Source organism: Beta vulgaris, chromosome 6, assembly GCF_026745355.1.
Source record: "Beta vulgaris subsp. vulgaris cultivar EL10 chromosome 6, EL10.2, whole genome shotgun sequence".
Lineage (NCBI taxonomy): Eukaryota > Viridiplantae > Streptophyta > Magnoliopsida > Caryophyllales > Amaranthaceae > Beta > Beta vulgaris.
The window spans coordinates 23,701,907-23,718,225 of record NC_079207.1 but is presented as its reverse complement, the minus strand read 5'-3'; the positions used below and the strand labels follow the sequence as shown (position 1 = coordinate 23,718,225).

At 37.9% G+C, this 16,319-nt stretch overlaps 2 protein-coding genes across 3 annotated transcripts; one reads left to right on the top strand and one right to left on the bottom strand.

The window, feature by feature from the left end:
- Window positions 1-4,628: 4,628 nt before the first annotated feature.
- LOC104896286 (hypothetical protein) lies at window positions 4,629-5,813 on the top strand. The gene is given in 2 exon segments (XM_019250271.3): window positions 4,629-5,231; window positions 5,234-5,813. Coding segments are annotated over 2 exon segments (585 nt in total). The 5' UTR covers window positions 4,629-4,768; the 3' UTR covers window positions 5,356-5,813.
- Window positions 5,814-7,129: 1,316 nt separating this feature from the next.
- On the bottom strand, window positions 7,130-16,184 carry LOC104884845 (protein root UVB sensitive 1, chloroplastic). 2 transcript variants are annotated; one of them, XM_057396067.1, is made up of 9 exons: window positions 16,031-16,184; window positions 13,981-14,927; window positions 13,568-13,843; window positions 11,933-11,989; window positions 11,622-11,820; window positions 11,311-11,426; window positions 10,128-10,304; window positions 8,639-9,077; window positions 7,130-7,523 (listed from the first exon to the last, which is right to left on the bottom strand). In XM_057396067.1, the coding sequence occupies exons 2-8, from the start codon at window positions 14,821-14,823 to the stop codon at window positions 8,790-8,792; spliced, it is 1,956 nt and encodes a 651-aa protein (XP_057252050.1). In that variant the 5' UTR covers window positions 14,824-14,927; window positions 16,031-16,184; the 3' UTR covers window positions 7,130-7,523; window positions 8,639-8,789. The 2 variants fall into 2 exon arrangements, with proteins under 2 accessions (XP_057252050.1, XP_057252051.1); XM_057396068.1 differs by having other exon boundaries at window positions 13,981-14,986; window positions 16,031-16,182.
- Window positions 16,185-16,319: the final 135 nt, after the last annotated feature.

Sequence of the window (16,319 nt, the reverse complement as noted above, 5' to 3'; positions counted from 1 at the left end):
CGACTCTACCGCCGGCCATGCCCTCCTCAGCTTCATGGACGCAAATGCTGGCTACCATCAAATACCAATGGCCGAACAGGATAGGGTTCACACTGCTTTCATCACCCCCAAGGGGTCTACTGCTACAAGATGATGTCGTTCGGCCTCAAAAATGTTGGGGCTACGTATCAACGGACGGTCAACAAAATCTTCAGTGACCAATTGGGTCAGAACATTGAAGCATACGTCGATGATATGATAGTCAAAAGCAAATCCCAGTCAGACCACCCATCAGACCTGAGGGAAACCCTAGGCACGTTGAGGAAGTTCCGCATGATGCTGAACCCCATAAAGTGTTTCTTTGGGGTCAAAGGGGGAAAATTTCTCGGATTCTTAGTACACGAAAGAGTAATCGAAGCTAATCCCGATAAAATCAAAGCGGTGTTAGAGATGAAATCCCCTCGGAACGTACGAGAAGTGCAAGGCCGTTAAATTCGAGTTTTTGGGGTCCAACAACGAGGCCGAGTACGAAGCTCTCATCCTGGGCTCCAGCTATGCATCCTAGCTGGGGCATCATCTATCAGCGCTAAATCCGACTCCCAACTCATAGTGGGTCAGGTTTCAGGAGAGTATGAGGCCAAGGAAGACAACATGAGAATGTACTTGGCCAAGACCCAATATGTCATCCATAAACTCTCCAATTTCCGGATCACCCATATACCTCGGTCGAAAAATCAATAGGCCGATACATTGGCTCGAATGGCTAGCTCCACCGAGGGATCAACCCCTCGGACTATAACAAGGGAAGTACTCAAGCAACCCAGCATAAACACCAAAGAGTAACTGGTCCTCAATCGAGCCTCAGTATGGATGGATGACATAGTAAAACACTTACGGGGCGGATTCTTGCCCGATGACTCAAAAGAGGCCGAGCGGATCAAGCAAAAGTCGGGTTAGTTCCTGTGGCATGAAGATCAACTCTACAAGAAGTCTTTCACTCACCCCCTCCTCAAGTGTGTAACCCCGAAGAGGGTAATTCTATTCTAAGGGAAATAAACCAAGGGGCTTGTGGAAGTCATCAAGGAGGGAGAACAATAGCCGGGAAGGCATTAAGGGCCGGGTACTATTGGCCTACACTCAACTCAGACGCCCAGGATGTGGTTCAGAAATGCCCCTCCTGCCAGATCCACTCGGACATTCCAAGGGCCCCAACCACACCACTCACTACCATTCAAGTTGTGCTCCCTTTCGACAAGTGGGGTATGGACCTGCTTGGACCCTTCTCCCCGGTGTCTGGCCAAAGAAAGTTCCTGATCGTGGCCATTGATTACTTTACTAAGTGGACAGAAGCCGAACCGCTAGCCTCCATAACGAACAAACAAGTTAAAGCCTTCATATGGAAGAACATCATTACTAGGTTTGGAGTACCTAGGGCTCTTGTCTCATACAACGGCAGGCAGTTCAACAGCAGCCCTACCCGAGAATATTACGCCCGGTTCGGCATACAAACAAGATTTACGGCCGTGCAAACTAACGGACAAGCCGAGTCGGCCAATAAAATTGTCATGAAAGAGATCAAAAATCCCTTGAAGCAGCAAAGGGGGCCTGGGTAGATGACCTACCTGGGGTCCTCTGGTCGGCCGGGACCACGGCAAAAAAGCAACGGGGAATTCCCCATTCGGCCTGGTTTAGGGAAGCGAGGTCGTGCTTCCAGTAGAAGTGGGCATCCCATCTCCCCGAATGACTTTCTACGAGTTTGACAAAAACGAGGAGGAAAAGCCTATCAACTTGGATCGGCTACCTGAAACCCGAGGCAATGCCTTGTTGCAGTCATTTTGGAACAAGCAAAGGATCACCCGGCACTTTGACCGACGAGTGAAGCCTAGACCAGTTCGTCTCGGCGACTGGGTCGTTCGGAAGGTGGAAGCTACTGGGTTGTCGCACCTAAAAGGGAAGATGGAGGCAAATTGGGGTGGACCCTATAAAGTAACTGAAGTCGTCAAGCCGGGCACATTCCGACTAGAGTCACCCGAGGGGGTGTCGTTGGCCCGACCCTGGAACATGGACTATCTTAAAAAGTTTTATTTGTAGGCTTTTGTCGTTCGCAATAAGGGAATAAGCTAGGCAGAGCCATTGGGCATCTCGGAGTACTAAGTCAGACTTAACCAGTCCACTCAACTCTTTTTTGTAAGTACAGGGCCTAACCAGTCCTATTGTAATCTTTTTGTAATTACAAGGCTTAACTAGTCCTATTGTAATGGAAATACATTTCTAAATTTCCAAAGTGCATCATAAATAAATATATCAGTCAACCGAATTGCAAGAAATTATACGACATTGCAAATGACAAAATCAGAATTTGTATTCATTGGCTGTAAGTTCGCAAAATTACAAAAGTAGTTGTATCATCGGCGGCAATACATTAACAAAAAACTTATCTGAGCGAAGAAGCTTAAGAGCTAGGGGCCAACTTCGCGGGGTCGGCATCCAAAGTCTCAGCTACATAGGAGGTCTTATCCTTCTCAGCCTCGCTCTCGGCCTCGTCCTCGGCCTCACCCTCAGCCTCGTCCTCGGTATCTTCAACCTCTAGTCGGGCACAGATGGTGACAACTTCCTCGTCATAAAGCTTCTGATACCTGGACCAGATGGTATTCCAATCCACCGTCGGGTAGGTATCAGCCAAAGAAACCTTGAGTCGGGCCAACGCTTCATCCTCCCCGAGTTTGTGAGACGCATGTCCGACCTCGGCACTCGGCACTCGTCACAAGCCTCGGAGGCCTGCCATCTTTCAAACCATTGCTTTTCAGATAAAGAGGCCTTCGCCTCGGCCGTGCTCAGTTCGAACTTGACCCTATCTAGGTCACCTTGAATTTGGAGGACTTTGGCCTCGGCAGCGGCTTTGGCGTTTATATATATGAACAAGATCACATGAGAATGCTTCTTACATGAGAAATGAGCACGAATCTCAACCACACGATTGGATTAGAGTTACAACACTTGTTCATTAGAGTTATATATATATATATATATATATATTTATATATACGCTTGTTCATTAGAGTTACACCCCCTAAAAAAAAATTGAGCCATTTTTTTTTTTTGAATTTTTATTTCTCTAATATTCTTTTATTTGGAGTTACATCACCTTTTCATTAGAGTTACATCACTTATTTATAAGAGTTATAGCACGTAAAATTTATTCTCATGTAAATATGCATTCTCATATGAACTCGCTTTATATATATATATATACATACATACATATATATATGTATGTATGTATATATATATATATATATATATATATATATACATACATACATATATATATAAATACATACATACATATATATATATATACATACATACATATACATATATACATATATACATATATATATATACATATATACATATATATATATATATATATATATATATATATATATGTATATATACATATATATATATATATGTATATATACATATATATATATATATATGTATATATGTATATGTATATATGTATCATTTTTGACGGATCTGGATCCTCAAATTTCAGAACCTATGGATCCGGGTAGGATCTGGATCCTCCTTAAAAAAAGGATCTGGACCAGGTCCTAAATTATTACCCAAATCCAGATCCGTTTACCCATTTTTACAATATTATTATAATTCAATATTATATTTTGATAATATTATAACATTAGTTAGTACATGTAAAACGGATTTTCGCTTGGATTTTGGATTATTATTTTAATTAATGTGTGATTTTTGTGCGAATTTACAGGATAATTAAGTTCGAAAATTGGGTTGATAACTAATCTACAGTTTGATAATTGAATACTTGTAAGTAGTTGCAATGGTTATTTTTCAAAAATTAAATGTATTTTTTGGTTGATATTAGATAACTTTATCATTTGAAATCTTTAACTATTGTGAAAATTAGGTTAGTTTGAAGACAATAAGCAAAGATCCGTTTTGGATCCGTTTAGGACCCGGATCCATAGGATCCATACGGATCTGGATTTGGATCCTCATTTTTATTACCCAGTGGATTCGTGTAGGATATGGATCCTTGCCTAAAAAACGGATCTGGATCTGGATCTGGATCCTAGAGGACCCTGTCCAGATCCTACCCATTGCCATCTCTATATATATGTATATGTATATACCAAGGACCCTTGAGTCTAATGGTATGGCATCATATTTCTCACGTGAGACACAAAGGTTCAAATTTAGTGGAAGCAAAAATTTCGATATTGTTGGGGAGGGGGGGAGGGGGGTTGGGGCTTGTTGGGCCTCTGGGTGAGTGGCTCTATGCGAGGGCAGCCCAGAGGAAATTCATCTTATCTCGGGTTCTCGAAGGGGGGCCAAAACACACACTATATTAATTTTTTTTTAAAATTGTTAAATATTTTTTTATACTATCAATTGTTTCCCACATCTCACCGGCAGTTGATAGGTGGAGCGACTATGGGTGAAATTCTTGGTGGTGTGGATGGAGATCTGGATTGCGTGTGATTGGGCGGATGGAGTCCACCCCATCTCCGATCTCTATCATACCTTTTGTTCGTTCTTGAGTAGTAACACAACTACCTAGCTTCAAAAGAGCGTAACAATATCCTTTTGGGCATGCAATTGGGCTCAACACAATACACATCATCCGCCAACAACACAATGACAACCACAATTTCTTTAATGCAGAGAACATATCATCATCCCATACCATACAATTTCGACCATATTCTTTCTTAGCAACCCCAAAAAAAGAAAAACCAAATATACAATGCTCCGTTCTGGAACTGCATTCACCCCTCTTCCATCAACCTCCCTCAGCCAAACCAAAACCCACCCTGACCCTCATAGAGTAATACTCCCCATTATTTCAGCCCAACTCCCTAACATCTCCTACACTGTTTCCGACACCGCCCTCGAGTCTCGAGGCCTCATCCTACACCGTACACCTGAAGGCCTCAACCTTAACCAACTTAACTCGGTGTTCGTAGCCGTGGGGTTCCCTCGACGGGACCCTGATAAAATACAGGTTGCCCTCGAACATACGGACTCTCTTATATGGGTTGAGTCCCTAAAGACAAAAAGGCCAGTGGCCTTTGCTAGAGCAACAGGGGATGGAGTGTTCAATGCTATCATATGGGACGTGGTTGTGGACCCTACATTTCAAGGGATCGGGTTAGGTAAAGCTGTCATGGAGAGGTTGTTAGAGGAGTTGTTGCAGAAAGGAATTACGAATATGCTCTGTATTCGGAGCCTCGAGTTCTTGGGTTTTATAGGCCGATGGGATTTGTTGCAGACCCTGATGGGATTAGAGGTATGGTGTACTCCAGGAAACAGAACAAAAACAAGAACAAGTGATCTTGTTTATTTATGTACATGAATAAAAATGTCAACAGATCTTATGTGATCATAAACGTCCATAGAATAAACTATAAAGTAACATTATAACTCAGAAACTCTAATCTCTCAGGCAGAGCAGATAATCCACAGAAGCAACTTGCTTAGTTGTTTTATTAGTTGTGTTGATTGCTTCAGTAATCCAGCTAGTAATGGCAATATTATTTCAGTGGCAGTAAATCTGTTGGATGAATCACTAGCGTTTTAGGTAGTAGTTGGACAAGATCGAAACGCTACTTGAGAAAATTGTGAGTGTTTGGTAAGACAGGTAACATTTGAGGTTTATAGGTAGCGGTCTAGCAAATAAACATTATATAATAGCATAAGGTAGAATTATTAACTAATGTTTTTAGTTTCTTTTTCTTTTTTTGTTTATTAATTGCTTTATGACAATTTTTTATTTTTTATTTACAATAGCAGGGATGTGATTTCAATACTTATCTTTGAGATAAGATATAACTAATATTTCACTATTTTTTATACTCCTCATTCCACAAGCATTTTAGTTAAAATAGGTAATATAAATTTTTTGAGGGTTGAATAGTATTTAAAATTTATACAGTTTTTTTGAGCAGATAAATAATCGTATACTCTTTTTTATGTAAGTTATTTGAAAAAATAAATATTGAATTTATTAAACGAACATGAAATTGTTGTTGTTCATTTGATATTTGAATAAATGTCATTTATTACTTTTTATAATTTCAACTACTATTGACAAAAAAATTTAATTAAACAACTACTTTAATCGCCAACAGGCTAACAACTACTAGTAGACAGCTAGCAGCTACCCCCAATAACTACAACTACTGCAACAACTAACCATTACTAGAACCGCCAGATTTGTCAAACATGCACGTAATATACAATCTAATGTTGAAATGCATTATCCGACAGATTTTCTACAGTCAAAATTCCTCACCCTTCCCTACATATAGTAAAACACTGTTGTGGATGGTGGACATGATTTGCACAAATTTAAGAGGCTTAACATGAATAATTAAAGGCATGGAACTTGTAACCTACAATAACAATTTAGAGCATTGGGAGATTTAATACTTCATCCGTTTCAGTATATACAAGTCTTGATTTCAGAATATGAAATGTCTAATATTTTTTGCCGAGGGAACTAATTGGTGCATGTTTCGGAAAGAACGAACGAAACAGGCTTTAAGAGAAGCAATATGTTACAAAACTACCTTATTGGAAATAACGAGAACATCTTTGAATACTCAAAATTTTTTTATCCAAAGTGAGTTTTCAAGAAACAGCCCAAGTTTTAGCAGTTTAAAATAATCGATAGACAAGGTATAGCGACAAATTAAATTAAATTAAATTAAAATAGTTTGAACATTTAATAACCAGATTACTCTTCTTAAATTGTCTAAATTATTTTCATTATTTTAACTTATATGGCTCCGAGTACTGGGCTTCTAGAAAAATCCTATTAGAAAGATGAAGGTACTAGAGATATAAATATTGAGATGGACTTGTGGAAACACAATGACAAATAGATTGCAAAACGATGACATTCGAACGAGGGTTGAAGTTGCTAACATTGCGAGATAAGAGAAGACAAGTTGTAATGGTTTGTGCATGTAAAACGTCATCAACAAATATTACTTGGATGTAAGCATTACAATTGATATGGTTTGTAAATTACAAACCATATCAAGAAATTGAATTCGCAAGAGCATGTATACTCAACGGAAGATAATAAAGGCATGAATCCATGTAACTACCACAAAAGATGAAATTTTTACTCATGCAATGCACCCTACCCGAATTAGATTAAGAATTCGACATTGTTGTTGTAGTTAATTCGTCTATCTACATCATCTATGCTATCATCCTTATAAAATAAAATATCTAGGAGTTTGATTCCTTGATAGTTTTCACAATAATTGACTCCTATGTAGCATGGAAATGAAAAATTGATATAAAACAATAAGAGAAAAAGGGTATTTATATGATATTCCTTCCATGAGAAAGTTCCCATGAAATTCCGAAACGCATAAATGTGTCATGTACGAAATGGACACGCAACTTCCATAAAATTTTTGTGCAAGATAGAATTGACTCCATTAGGGCACGAACTTCCCTTCACATACAGAAACCACAAACTAGACCTGCAATTAGTAACATTGTCACAACACTCCATAAATAAGCATACCAGCACAAATTATATTCTAAGGATCCTTCATAGTTTTGTTGGACTATTCACATAATATCATGATCAGCTAATTGCAAACCTAAAAAATAGAACGTATGACTGACTTTTTCCGGAAATACCAAAATAATGTCTAATATCTTGAGACGGGCGAAAAATATTGCATAAGCATGTCAGCATCAGCAGCAAAGTCATCTGACCTAAGAAGCATCTATTATAGGAACTAAGAAGGGTTTAGTTCTTTTGATCTCTATTCTAGGAACTAAGAAGGGTTTAGTTCTTTAGATCTCTATTCTAGGAACTAAGAAGGGTTTAGTTCTTTAGATCAGACAAGTGGTGCTAGCAAGATGAACAACTACAGGTTTAATACTCCCATTTAACCGGCAGGAGGCTGGATTGTTAATTTGTTACATCTAATTTAAGGTTAGATTGATAGTGTGTAGACCTCAATAAATAGCCATCATGGTTAAAGTTTGCAACAGAAAAGAAAGAGAAGACACCTTGATTTGACGCTTCAATAAGATAAAAGGAGAACGAAACTGCAGTAAAATACTTAGAGCCTTAGAGCCAAAAGAGATATAGCAGTGAAATATCAGCACCAACTTCAGTTTATGTCATCTAATCAGATGAAAGATTTAACTGTGCAGCCCTAGTTTGCAGGATTTCATTATATCATCAAGGAAAATTTTCAAAATGCTTTTCTCTCTTCCCCTCTCGTTTCCCTCGCTACCCCACCAGCAGCAACCCTTAAGGCGACAGTCATTTAATGACTAATATTAATTATAAACATAAAATGGTAGTATATTGAAAGAAATTTGTTATAAAAGGTAGTTTTTGAAAATTTTCCTATCATCAAAGAACGGAATTTTTTGCCGCCAAATGAAATCAAATTACGCAAGTAAAAAAAAAAAAAAAAAAAAAAAAAAAAAAAAAAAAAAAACGCTACCAGGTTTCCCAGTATACTAGCAATTCCTTGGATGATGGCATGTCTCTTTAACACTTAACATATTCATCAAATTATTTCTGAATTAGCAGAGCATACCACAGTCTATACAGCATGTCGTTAACACTTACCATTGCCTCTCAGCCGCCCTTGCTCATTGCTTTTAATTCTGTTAGCATAAAGCCTGAAGTTCCCGAAACCACTATCACATATGACAGTTAAGCCATCGAATATATCTGTTTATCATGTTGCTGCTAGAACTGTCCAGATCTTATGCCAACATTAGCTACTAGGTGCAGCGGAAATTGTGTTGTTAAGACAAATCCTGTGAGGCAAAGGCCTAGCGATGAGACCATTAGTGACCCAACCTGCTGATTCACTATCATGCTTCAAATGATCAAACTCCCTTCGCACATAATCGAGAGATATCTGCAACTTCCCACCAGGTCCACAGTCATCACAAACATTTTTCGATTTCAATCCAGCATTTGTCTCGAGCCAATAAAGGAAATTGGTCTGGTACAAAGACATGAGCATGTCTTGTGGCGAAGCGCTTTCTTTAAGTATAACCTGTACCAATCAACACATCAGCAAATAAAATGCTGTGAAGCAAATTGGAGACCAGATAAAGGGGACAAAAATGAGGCACAAGAACTCTATTGAATAACATTCATTACTTCAGCATTATCAATAAGACATAGTAAAACGCAGTAACTAACAAGGAGGATGAACAATTATGAAAATTGGTTTACTGTTTGTGACAATCCAGATAGCAGCTGGTAATGACTACTGTCTACTAGTCCCCAAATGTAGAGCAAATGTGAAAATTGACATAGTGAAACGTATAACAAGGAGGATGAACAACTGTGAAAATTGACATAGTGAAATGGATAACAAGGAGGATGAATGATTCTGAAAACTGATAAGAGTGAAAGTGTGAAACAGATCACAGGAAGGATGAACAATTGTGAAAATTGACTTAGGGTTTGCAACAAACACCCAGATTGCAGCTCAATGACTACTAGTCCCAAATGTGGAGCAGAGTAAGTAAGATACTCTTGTTGCTCAAGTTCTGGCAAATTCTTTTGTGCTTGAAGCCATTTACCAATCTTGAGCGTTAAACAGTAGCTAAACTTCACGAGAAATGAGCTCATCCTTATGATAATAGGTCAAATTTTTTGCATCCACTTTCTATCCTTACACAGCCCTGCCCTCCTTCAACAACTAAGCCATCAGTCTCTGGTATGTTTCTCCTATTATTGTGCATCGTGTTTCCCACCAATTTTCACTTTCAAGTGTGTAGAGGACAAGTTCACCACTTGAGTATGTACCAAGGGCCCTGTGCCAACAGACAACTAAAAAGTAAATGCAATTCGCAACACTCAACACTCAGCGTATGTAGTGGTGCTATCTACAAATAGCTGCCAAACTCAACCATTTAAAGGGTGCAATTCAAGACCCCTTGATTCTATGCATTTGGTTAGCATAGTCCAAAATTTAAAATCCCAATCAGGAATCTAGGCCTAACAATACAAGAATGTATCCACTGCACCAGTCACTTGGATAAGCAGGAGCAGGGACCAATACAGCAAAAGATAAATCATGCAAAGAGTTACTTACACAGAATTTTCCATTGTGCTCGGTTAATAAGTAGCCTTCATTTCTATAGAGATCGAGAAGAGCAGCCGCATCCTCCCTTCTCTGAATGACATCACTAAGTGTGGATCCCAGCTCCAGCCTCCTCTCAATTTCTGCAGCTGCATTCTTGGCTACGAGAGATAGATTTGAAGAGCCTGGCTGAAAACAAAAGGTTATTTGTGAACAAATTAGCCATAACCTTTTGAAATATAATGCCATGTCTAATTCAGAATGTATAAGACTTCCACATTATTTAGAGCCATTGAATCTAACATCACACCAGGCCACCAAACTAGGGGAATGGATACAGGGATAGCCCCCCTTCCCCCGGGTAAGTCTCATGTCTCCACTGGTGGAAAGAAAGAAACTTTGAAAAGGTTAGGACAAATTAAAAGACAAATATACGAATAGCAGCAAGTGAGAACAACTTAACTTACCATTTACCAGCACAATTTTGCTAAGTTTTTGAAGTGCATATAGGAAACAAGGAAAGTAGGAAAAACCGCATATAGGGAAAAAAAGAAATAGAAGATTGTTTCTCACAACCCATAAATAAAAGCTATTGAAATATTTAATTGAAGTAGTTAAATATATATATTTGTCAAAACTTAAGCACCAAAATAAAATTTTATAAGTCATCATCATTTCCTCCGCCTTGATTTAAAATGTTTATAGAGCTAGGATTATTCAAGCATCAGATTGAGCCCATATATGCCAAACAAACAACCTCCAAAGCAAAGGGAAAAAAATAGAATACAATATCTGTCCATTCTGATACAGTTTTATTCCAGTGCTATTTTCTATGGTCCAGTTCGGTCTTCATCCAAACTATTGGAGAAATTCAGTTCCCGAACAGACTTGGACTCAACATCAGCCTCCAATTAAACTAATCTTTGACTAGTATTAGTAATTTCTTTCAGCGACTTCCCTTTTCAACAATTTGAAGCTTAACAGGTCTCTTGGAAACAACCTCTAGATACTAATAGTCTCAAATGGGGAAGGTTTTGGCCATGAACATCTGAAGACTGAACCACCCTATACCTCATTAATGATGGCTATGAATATCGTCAATTTAGTTTGGGAGAAGGACAAGGAAACCCCATAGTGTCCTATATGAACCATTTCTCCTACAGAAAATCAGAAACGAGAAAAAAAAAACACTCACTTTGTAAGGAGGCCTCAAATTCAGAATAGGTAATGCTGGAAAAAGAGGTTCCTCGTCATTAACGTCTTTAACAGAAGGCACCTGACCACTCAACAGATATTCACTGAACACCAAGCCTGTAAAAATATGTTTCAGCAAAAAAAAAAAATCATATTTATAGAAAATGGAGGCATCTCCAAGTATATCAAGAATAAACTATTGAGAACTTGGCCCCTAGTTCTTAGCTGTGACTTCCTAGTTCCTGTAACTAAATAAGAATCAGCATAAAATGTGCCTTTGAGAAAATGATTACTTCTAGGGAAAAGAAGTACTTGCTCGATAGGGATTCAAAGTCCTCAGTTGAATGGATTGATAAGACTTCAGATTGCAGAACATGTGGACCCAAGTTATGACACCAAAGCAAGCGAGGGCAAGTGGTACTGAGGAGCCTATGCAATTAGCTAATGCTATCCCAAGCATGATACCGACTGACTTGCTGACCATTCCTTGTGCTTCACCCTTTGCGATTACCTAGCACAATTCATCCCAAGAAGTCATGCAGTATCTTAAATCATCCTAGAAATAAAGGAAAGAAAAGGCCTCTCCCAATTTGACCACTAATACATTAAAAAACCATACTTACCTCTGCAAAATTCCTCTTTGCAGCAAAGCCTGCATAAAAACAGCTTCTTGTGGCAGCCTTCAAAAACCATGGCATCAAATATTAGCACATGACGAGCAGAATGTATAAGCTTCTATACCAAAATGCTATAAAAGGAACGCAATGAGTAGCATTCTGAACTACATGCAAATAAAATTCCACATAAACATGCTATAAGAGAGAAGTGACGAGTAAGGATAAAGAAATCAAAACGATAGCACCCCAATATTACTAGCAGTATAAATAGTTCCAACTCCAGGCATAATGTAATCCTTCTTCATGATCATGATTCTCATAAATACATATGCAAACAATGTAGAGTGCAACCAGATTCCAGAAATAATAATCAATAAAAACTGGCCATTGATCTACATTACCAAGAAAATTTGCAGGTAAAACAACAAAACCTTACTCCCAAAATGATTTGGGGTCAGCTAACATGAATCGTCATACGAAATCGTGACCATGACCAATGAAACAAGAAAAGAGCTGGGAGATAAAATGAATAAACAAGGAAGAAGGAGAAAGTAAAATTTGCAGGTGAAAGAAACATCAAAAAGAGGTACATCTCGCTTTTACCTCAGCAAGGAATACATTCAATATCTTACTAGCCTATTAAAAGTAGATAAATTTCAGTCTTGAAAGACCCGCCAAAAGAGAAAATGTACAGAATTTTCAAAATAAACTATTGGCAGGAGAGGGAGACAGCTTGAGTAACAGATAAACAGGCAAAGGTGCCAAAAACAAAAATGAAAACTTGCTCCAAATCAATAATTCACCATCAACGCAAACTGACTCATTCTCTAAGTTATCAGTACCCAGACTCGATATCTTCTTAGCCTGTGAGACTTGTGTACTTTAAGGGGGTAAAAATTTTAAATGAGTCTAGAGCAGTTTTCAGGATACAGACTATACAGCACAACGACAAAAAGAGAGATGTCAAATGCCAAAGAGAGAGATGGAATACATAGACTATACAACAGGTATCATGATTAGCCAGATCGATGCAATAGACAATTGAGGAACATCATCCATTTAAGAAGCTGTGGGTTTACATAATGAGGACACCATTTCTTTATCGATTCAAGTGAATTAATAGTAAAATAATAGAGATATGTGCATGATAATATAATGGAGGAATCAACTTTAAGACATTAGTACCAGACATTTGAGAGATGCATCATTAGAACAATTAGAGTTCCATTCAAACGCGTCAAACATCTTTATACGTTAATGGTTGGACTCACTGAAAATGTAGCAGTCATTTAGTTTTAGTAGTGGTGACAAACTTCAACAGATTAAGCTTCGAATATGTTTTGATATGGAATTTGAAGAATGTTAAAACATGTGCATTAGTATCCGGTCGATTACTTCTCTTATTTGTGAGCACACTGCTGCTGGTTAAAGACACTTATATCCATGCCCTGATGAGGATCAGGATCTTTGCAGCATTAACTACGAAAGATTATCTAGCATTTATTAGAACTCTCCAACTTTTTCTTTTTTGTTCTATCAGGTTACATGAAGCAATCTGCTAGCACAAAATCTAGCTCCTAGAAAGAAAGAAAAAAAGTTCTGCCAAAACAAACTGAAAATATAATGAAGCTTCTATCTTACCTGGATTAGTGTAGCAGCAGATCTTCCAGCTCCAGCAGTAGCACCAATGAAGATGAAAAGATGAGGAAAAGCAAGTGTTAGTATCTCCAATCCAAATGCAGTATTTTCTAAAAGATCAGCAAACAACCTCCATCCTTTTGGATGGACATCAAAGTGTCTCCCATATTTAGATAGCATGATCTTGCTAAGGTATCCAATTCCATCCTTAAGAACCCAATTTATTGCCGCTGCAGTTGGAATCGCTCCTTTTCCTAGCCCCACAGCAAAGAGCAAAGACTACAAGGACAAACAACCAAAGACTGGTCACAGACAAAGAGCACAACAGAGACATTCACTAGTGTGAAGTGTCTATACCCATCAAAAAACCACAAACAGTGAAAAAAGAGCTTCACCAAATTCATATGCATGCTAACCTGTGTGGCCAGTACCCCGCTAATCTGGCTAGCAATACCCTGGACCCCTCTCCACAAAGAGTAGTCCAAATAATCACTCGTCACACTCTCAGGAAAACCTTCTGGTAGCATCAAACGGAATACTAAATCTTTGCATAGTAGCCATAGACTAGGAAGTAGGACTGAGGGATTAAGATTTCTAAAACCCATATCCCCCTTAGCCGATGTTGATGAAGGCATTAAAGATGATGATGGAACCACCACAAATTCATCTTTAGAAGGATCAGGAATAAGCTTTGTCCTCTGACTTCCTTTGATCTCCCATACAACCTCCTCATTAATTCTTTCTAATGCAATTGCAGAATCTAAATGGAGCAGGCGAAGAAAACCTAAAACTGCCAGCAAGCACAGCAAAACCAGTTGAGGAGAAAACATCCCCTCTCTCATATTGAGCTTTCCATTCCATATTCGGCCACTGAAAAAGGAAGTCAAGTGATAGATCCAAAACAATGCAATGGTGTGCAGATTTGCACCATGACTTTCTCCATGGTTACTACCACCATCATTATCATTCTTATCATTATTGTTTCCATTACCATTGTTGTTATTATTGTTGTTGCCATGATCCCCTGAGTTGCCACTATCGAACAAGAAATCAGGTCCTAATGAAGGAGCCACATGTCTCAACTCAAATGCTTTAGTTGCAACAGTACGCTGCAAGAAATTGACTTTGGTCGTTAATGTAATGTAATGTGCTTCCCAACGAGCCTTGGGGTTTCTAAGTTGCGAGATGGATTTGGCTTGATATGTGAAAACTGCCAAATTATCCAAAAGTAGTGCTCCAGAAGTACAAGTGCAGCCCATGTGTAACTTGTTCAGCCACTAACTTCCAAGTATACAGATTAAACCTACGTATCCAATATCTTTGAACTTCAGAAGCCCATGATATTTATAAAATCAAATCCTTCCTGTATGATACACAACCGTCCTGGCCAAAGTTAGAAGATCTAAAACAGCTCACTACAACCTGAGAAAGAGAAACCCAAAACACTTTCATTCTCCAAAGACTATTCACACAAAATATGAACAAACTTAGGCTCCATTTGCTTTAGAGGAAACCGATTTTTCATATTTTCCATTGTTTGGTTGGATAAGGAATTTAAAAAGGGAAATAAAGGTGGAAAGAGTTTTCCATCCCTTTGAAAACATTTTCCTCAAAATTTTGATGGAAAAACATTTTTCTCCATTCTCTCATTCCCAACATCTATATTTTCCACTTCTTAGCTTAATAGTTTTCCATTGAACCAAATAAAAGAAAACTAATGTTTATTTGCGTTTTCAACCGGAACATATTTTCCATGGAAAATGTTTTCCATCAAATCAAAAGGATCCTTAGGGTAAAAATTTAAAGATTAATATACTAAAGAAAAAGGTAAGGCTCCTTACAATTGATGAAAGAAACTTCTAATATAAACTTCACCGTGTAATGTTAATAATGAAAAATAAAAGCACACAAAATATTAATTATTCCAAACTATCCTTACCGAATTTAACATTTTCCAAATAATAACTTCATCTACATCTAGCATTATATATGAAGCAAACAAACTATCGATAATCTAGATTCAGGCCCGTCCCTGAGCCAGGGCAGGCGGGGCGGCTGCCCTGGGCCCGAGGATGATAGGTCATTCATTCCTGATTTCCAGCCACAACACTTGAAAAATTGATCTGATGAAATTAAACAAGAACAAGTGAACACAAATATGCGCATCTACAGAATGTAACATAAATTTTCTTACTATTTAGTTCCATGAAACAAACAAACATGAATTAAGAAGTTATACCAGAAATTCATTGAAATCATAAGTTTATAACATGTAAATTATCCATCCCTAAAAACATGAAATAACATATATGAGATAAAGAAAAATAAGTTGAATTCATTAAACAAACAATAACAACCGCATAAAACCAATCGCATGAATAATCACATGAAGTATATCTTAAAAATCGCAATTCCACACCAAAACCCGCAACAAAACAAGTAGATTCTAAGGAACAAAACAAGAACCTGGAACGAGCTTCTGAATTTCGAGCTTTGGAATTAACGTATGAGTGACGAATTTGCGTATGCCTTATGAGAGTATCTAGAGGTTCTACTTCCAGCCATATGCCTTTTGCACCGTCACCGTGAGCGTCTATAGGTTATACCTATGTATTTTAAGATTTTTATGCAAAACACCCGAAAATATAACATGAATTCACAAGTTTATAATAGTTTATTGTGCATCGAGGATCTGTTAGGACTCTAAATATTATAAAATAAATAAGATTATTATGCTTAGCCTTTCTCTTTATTT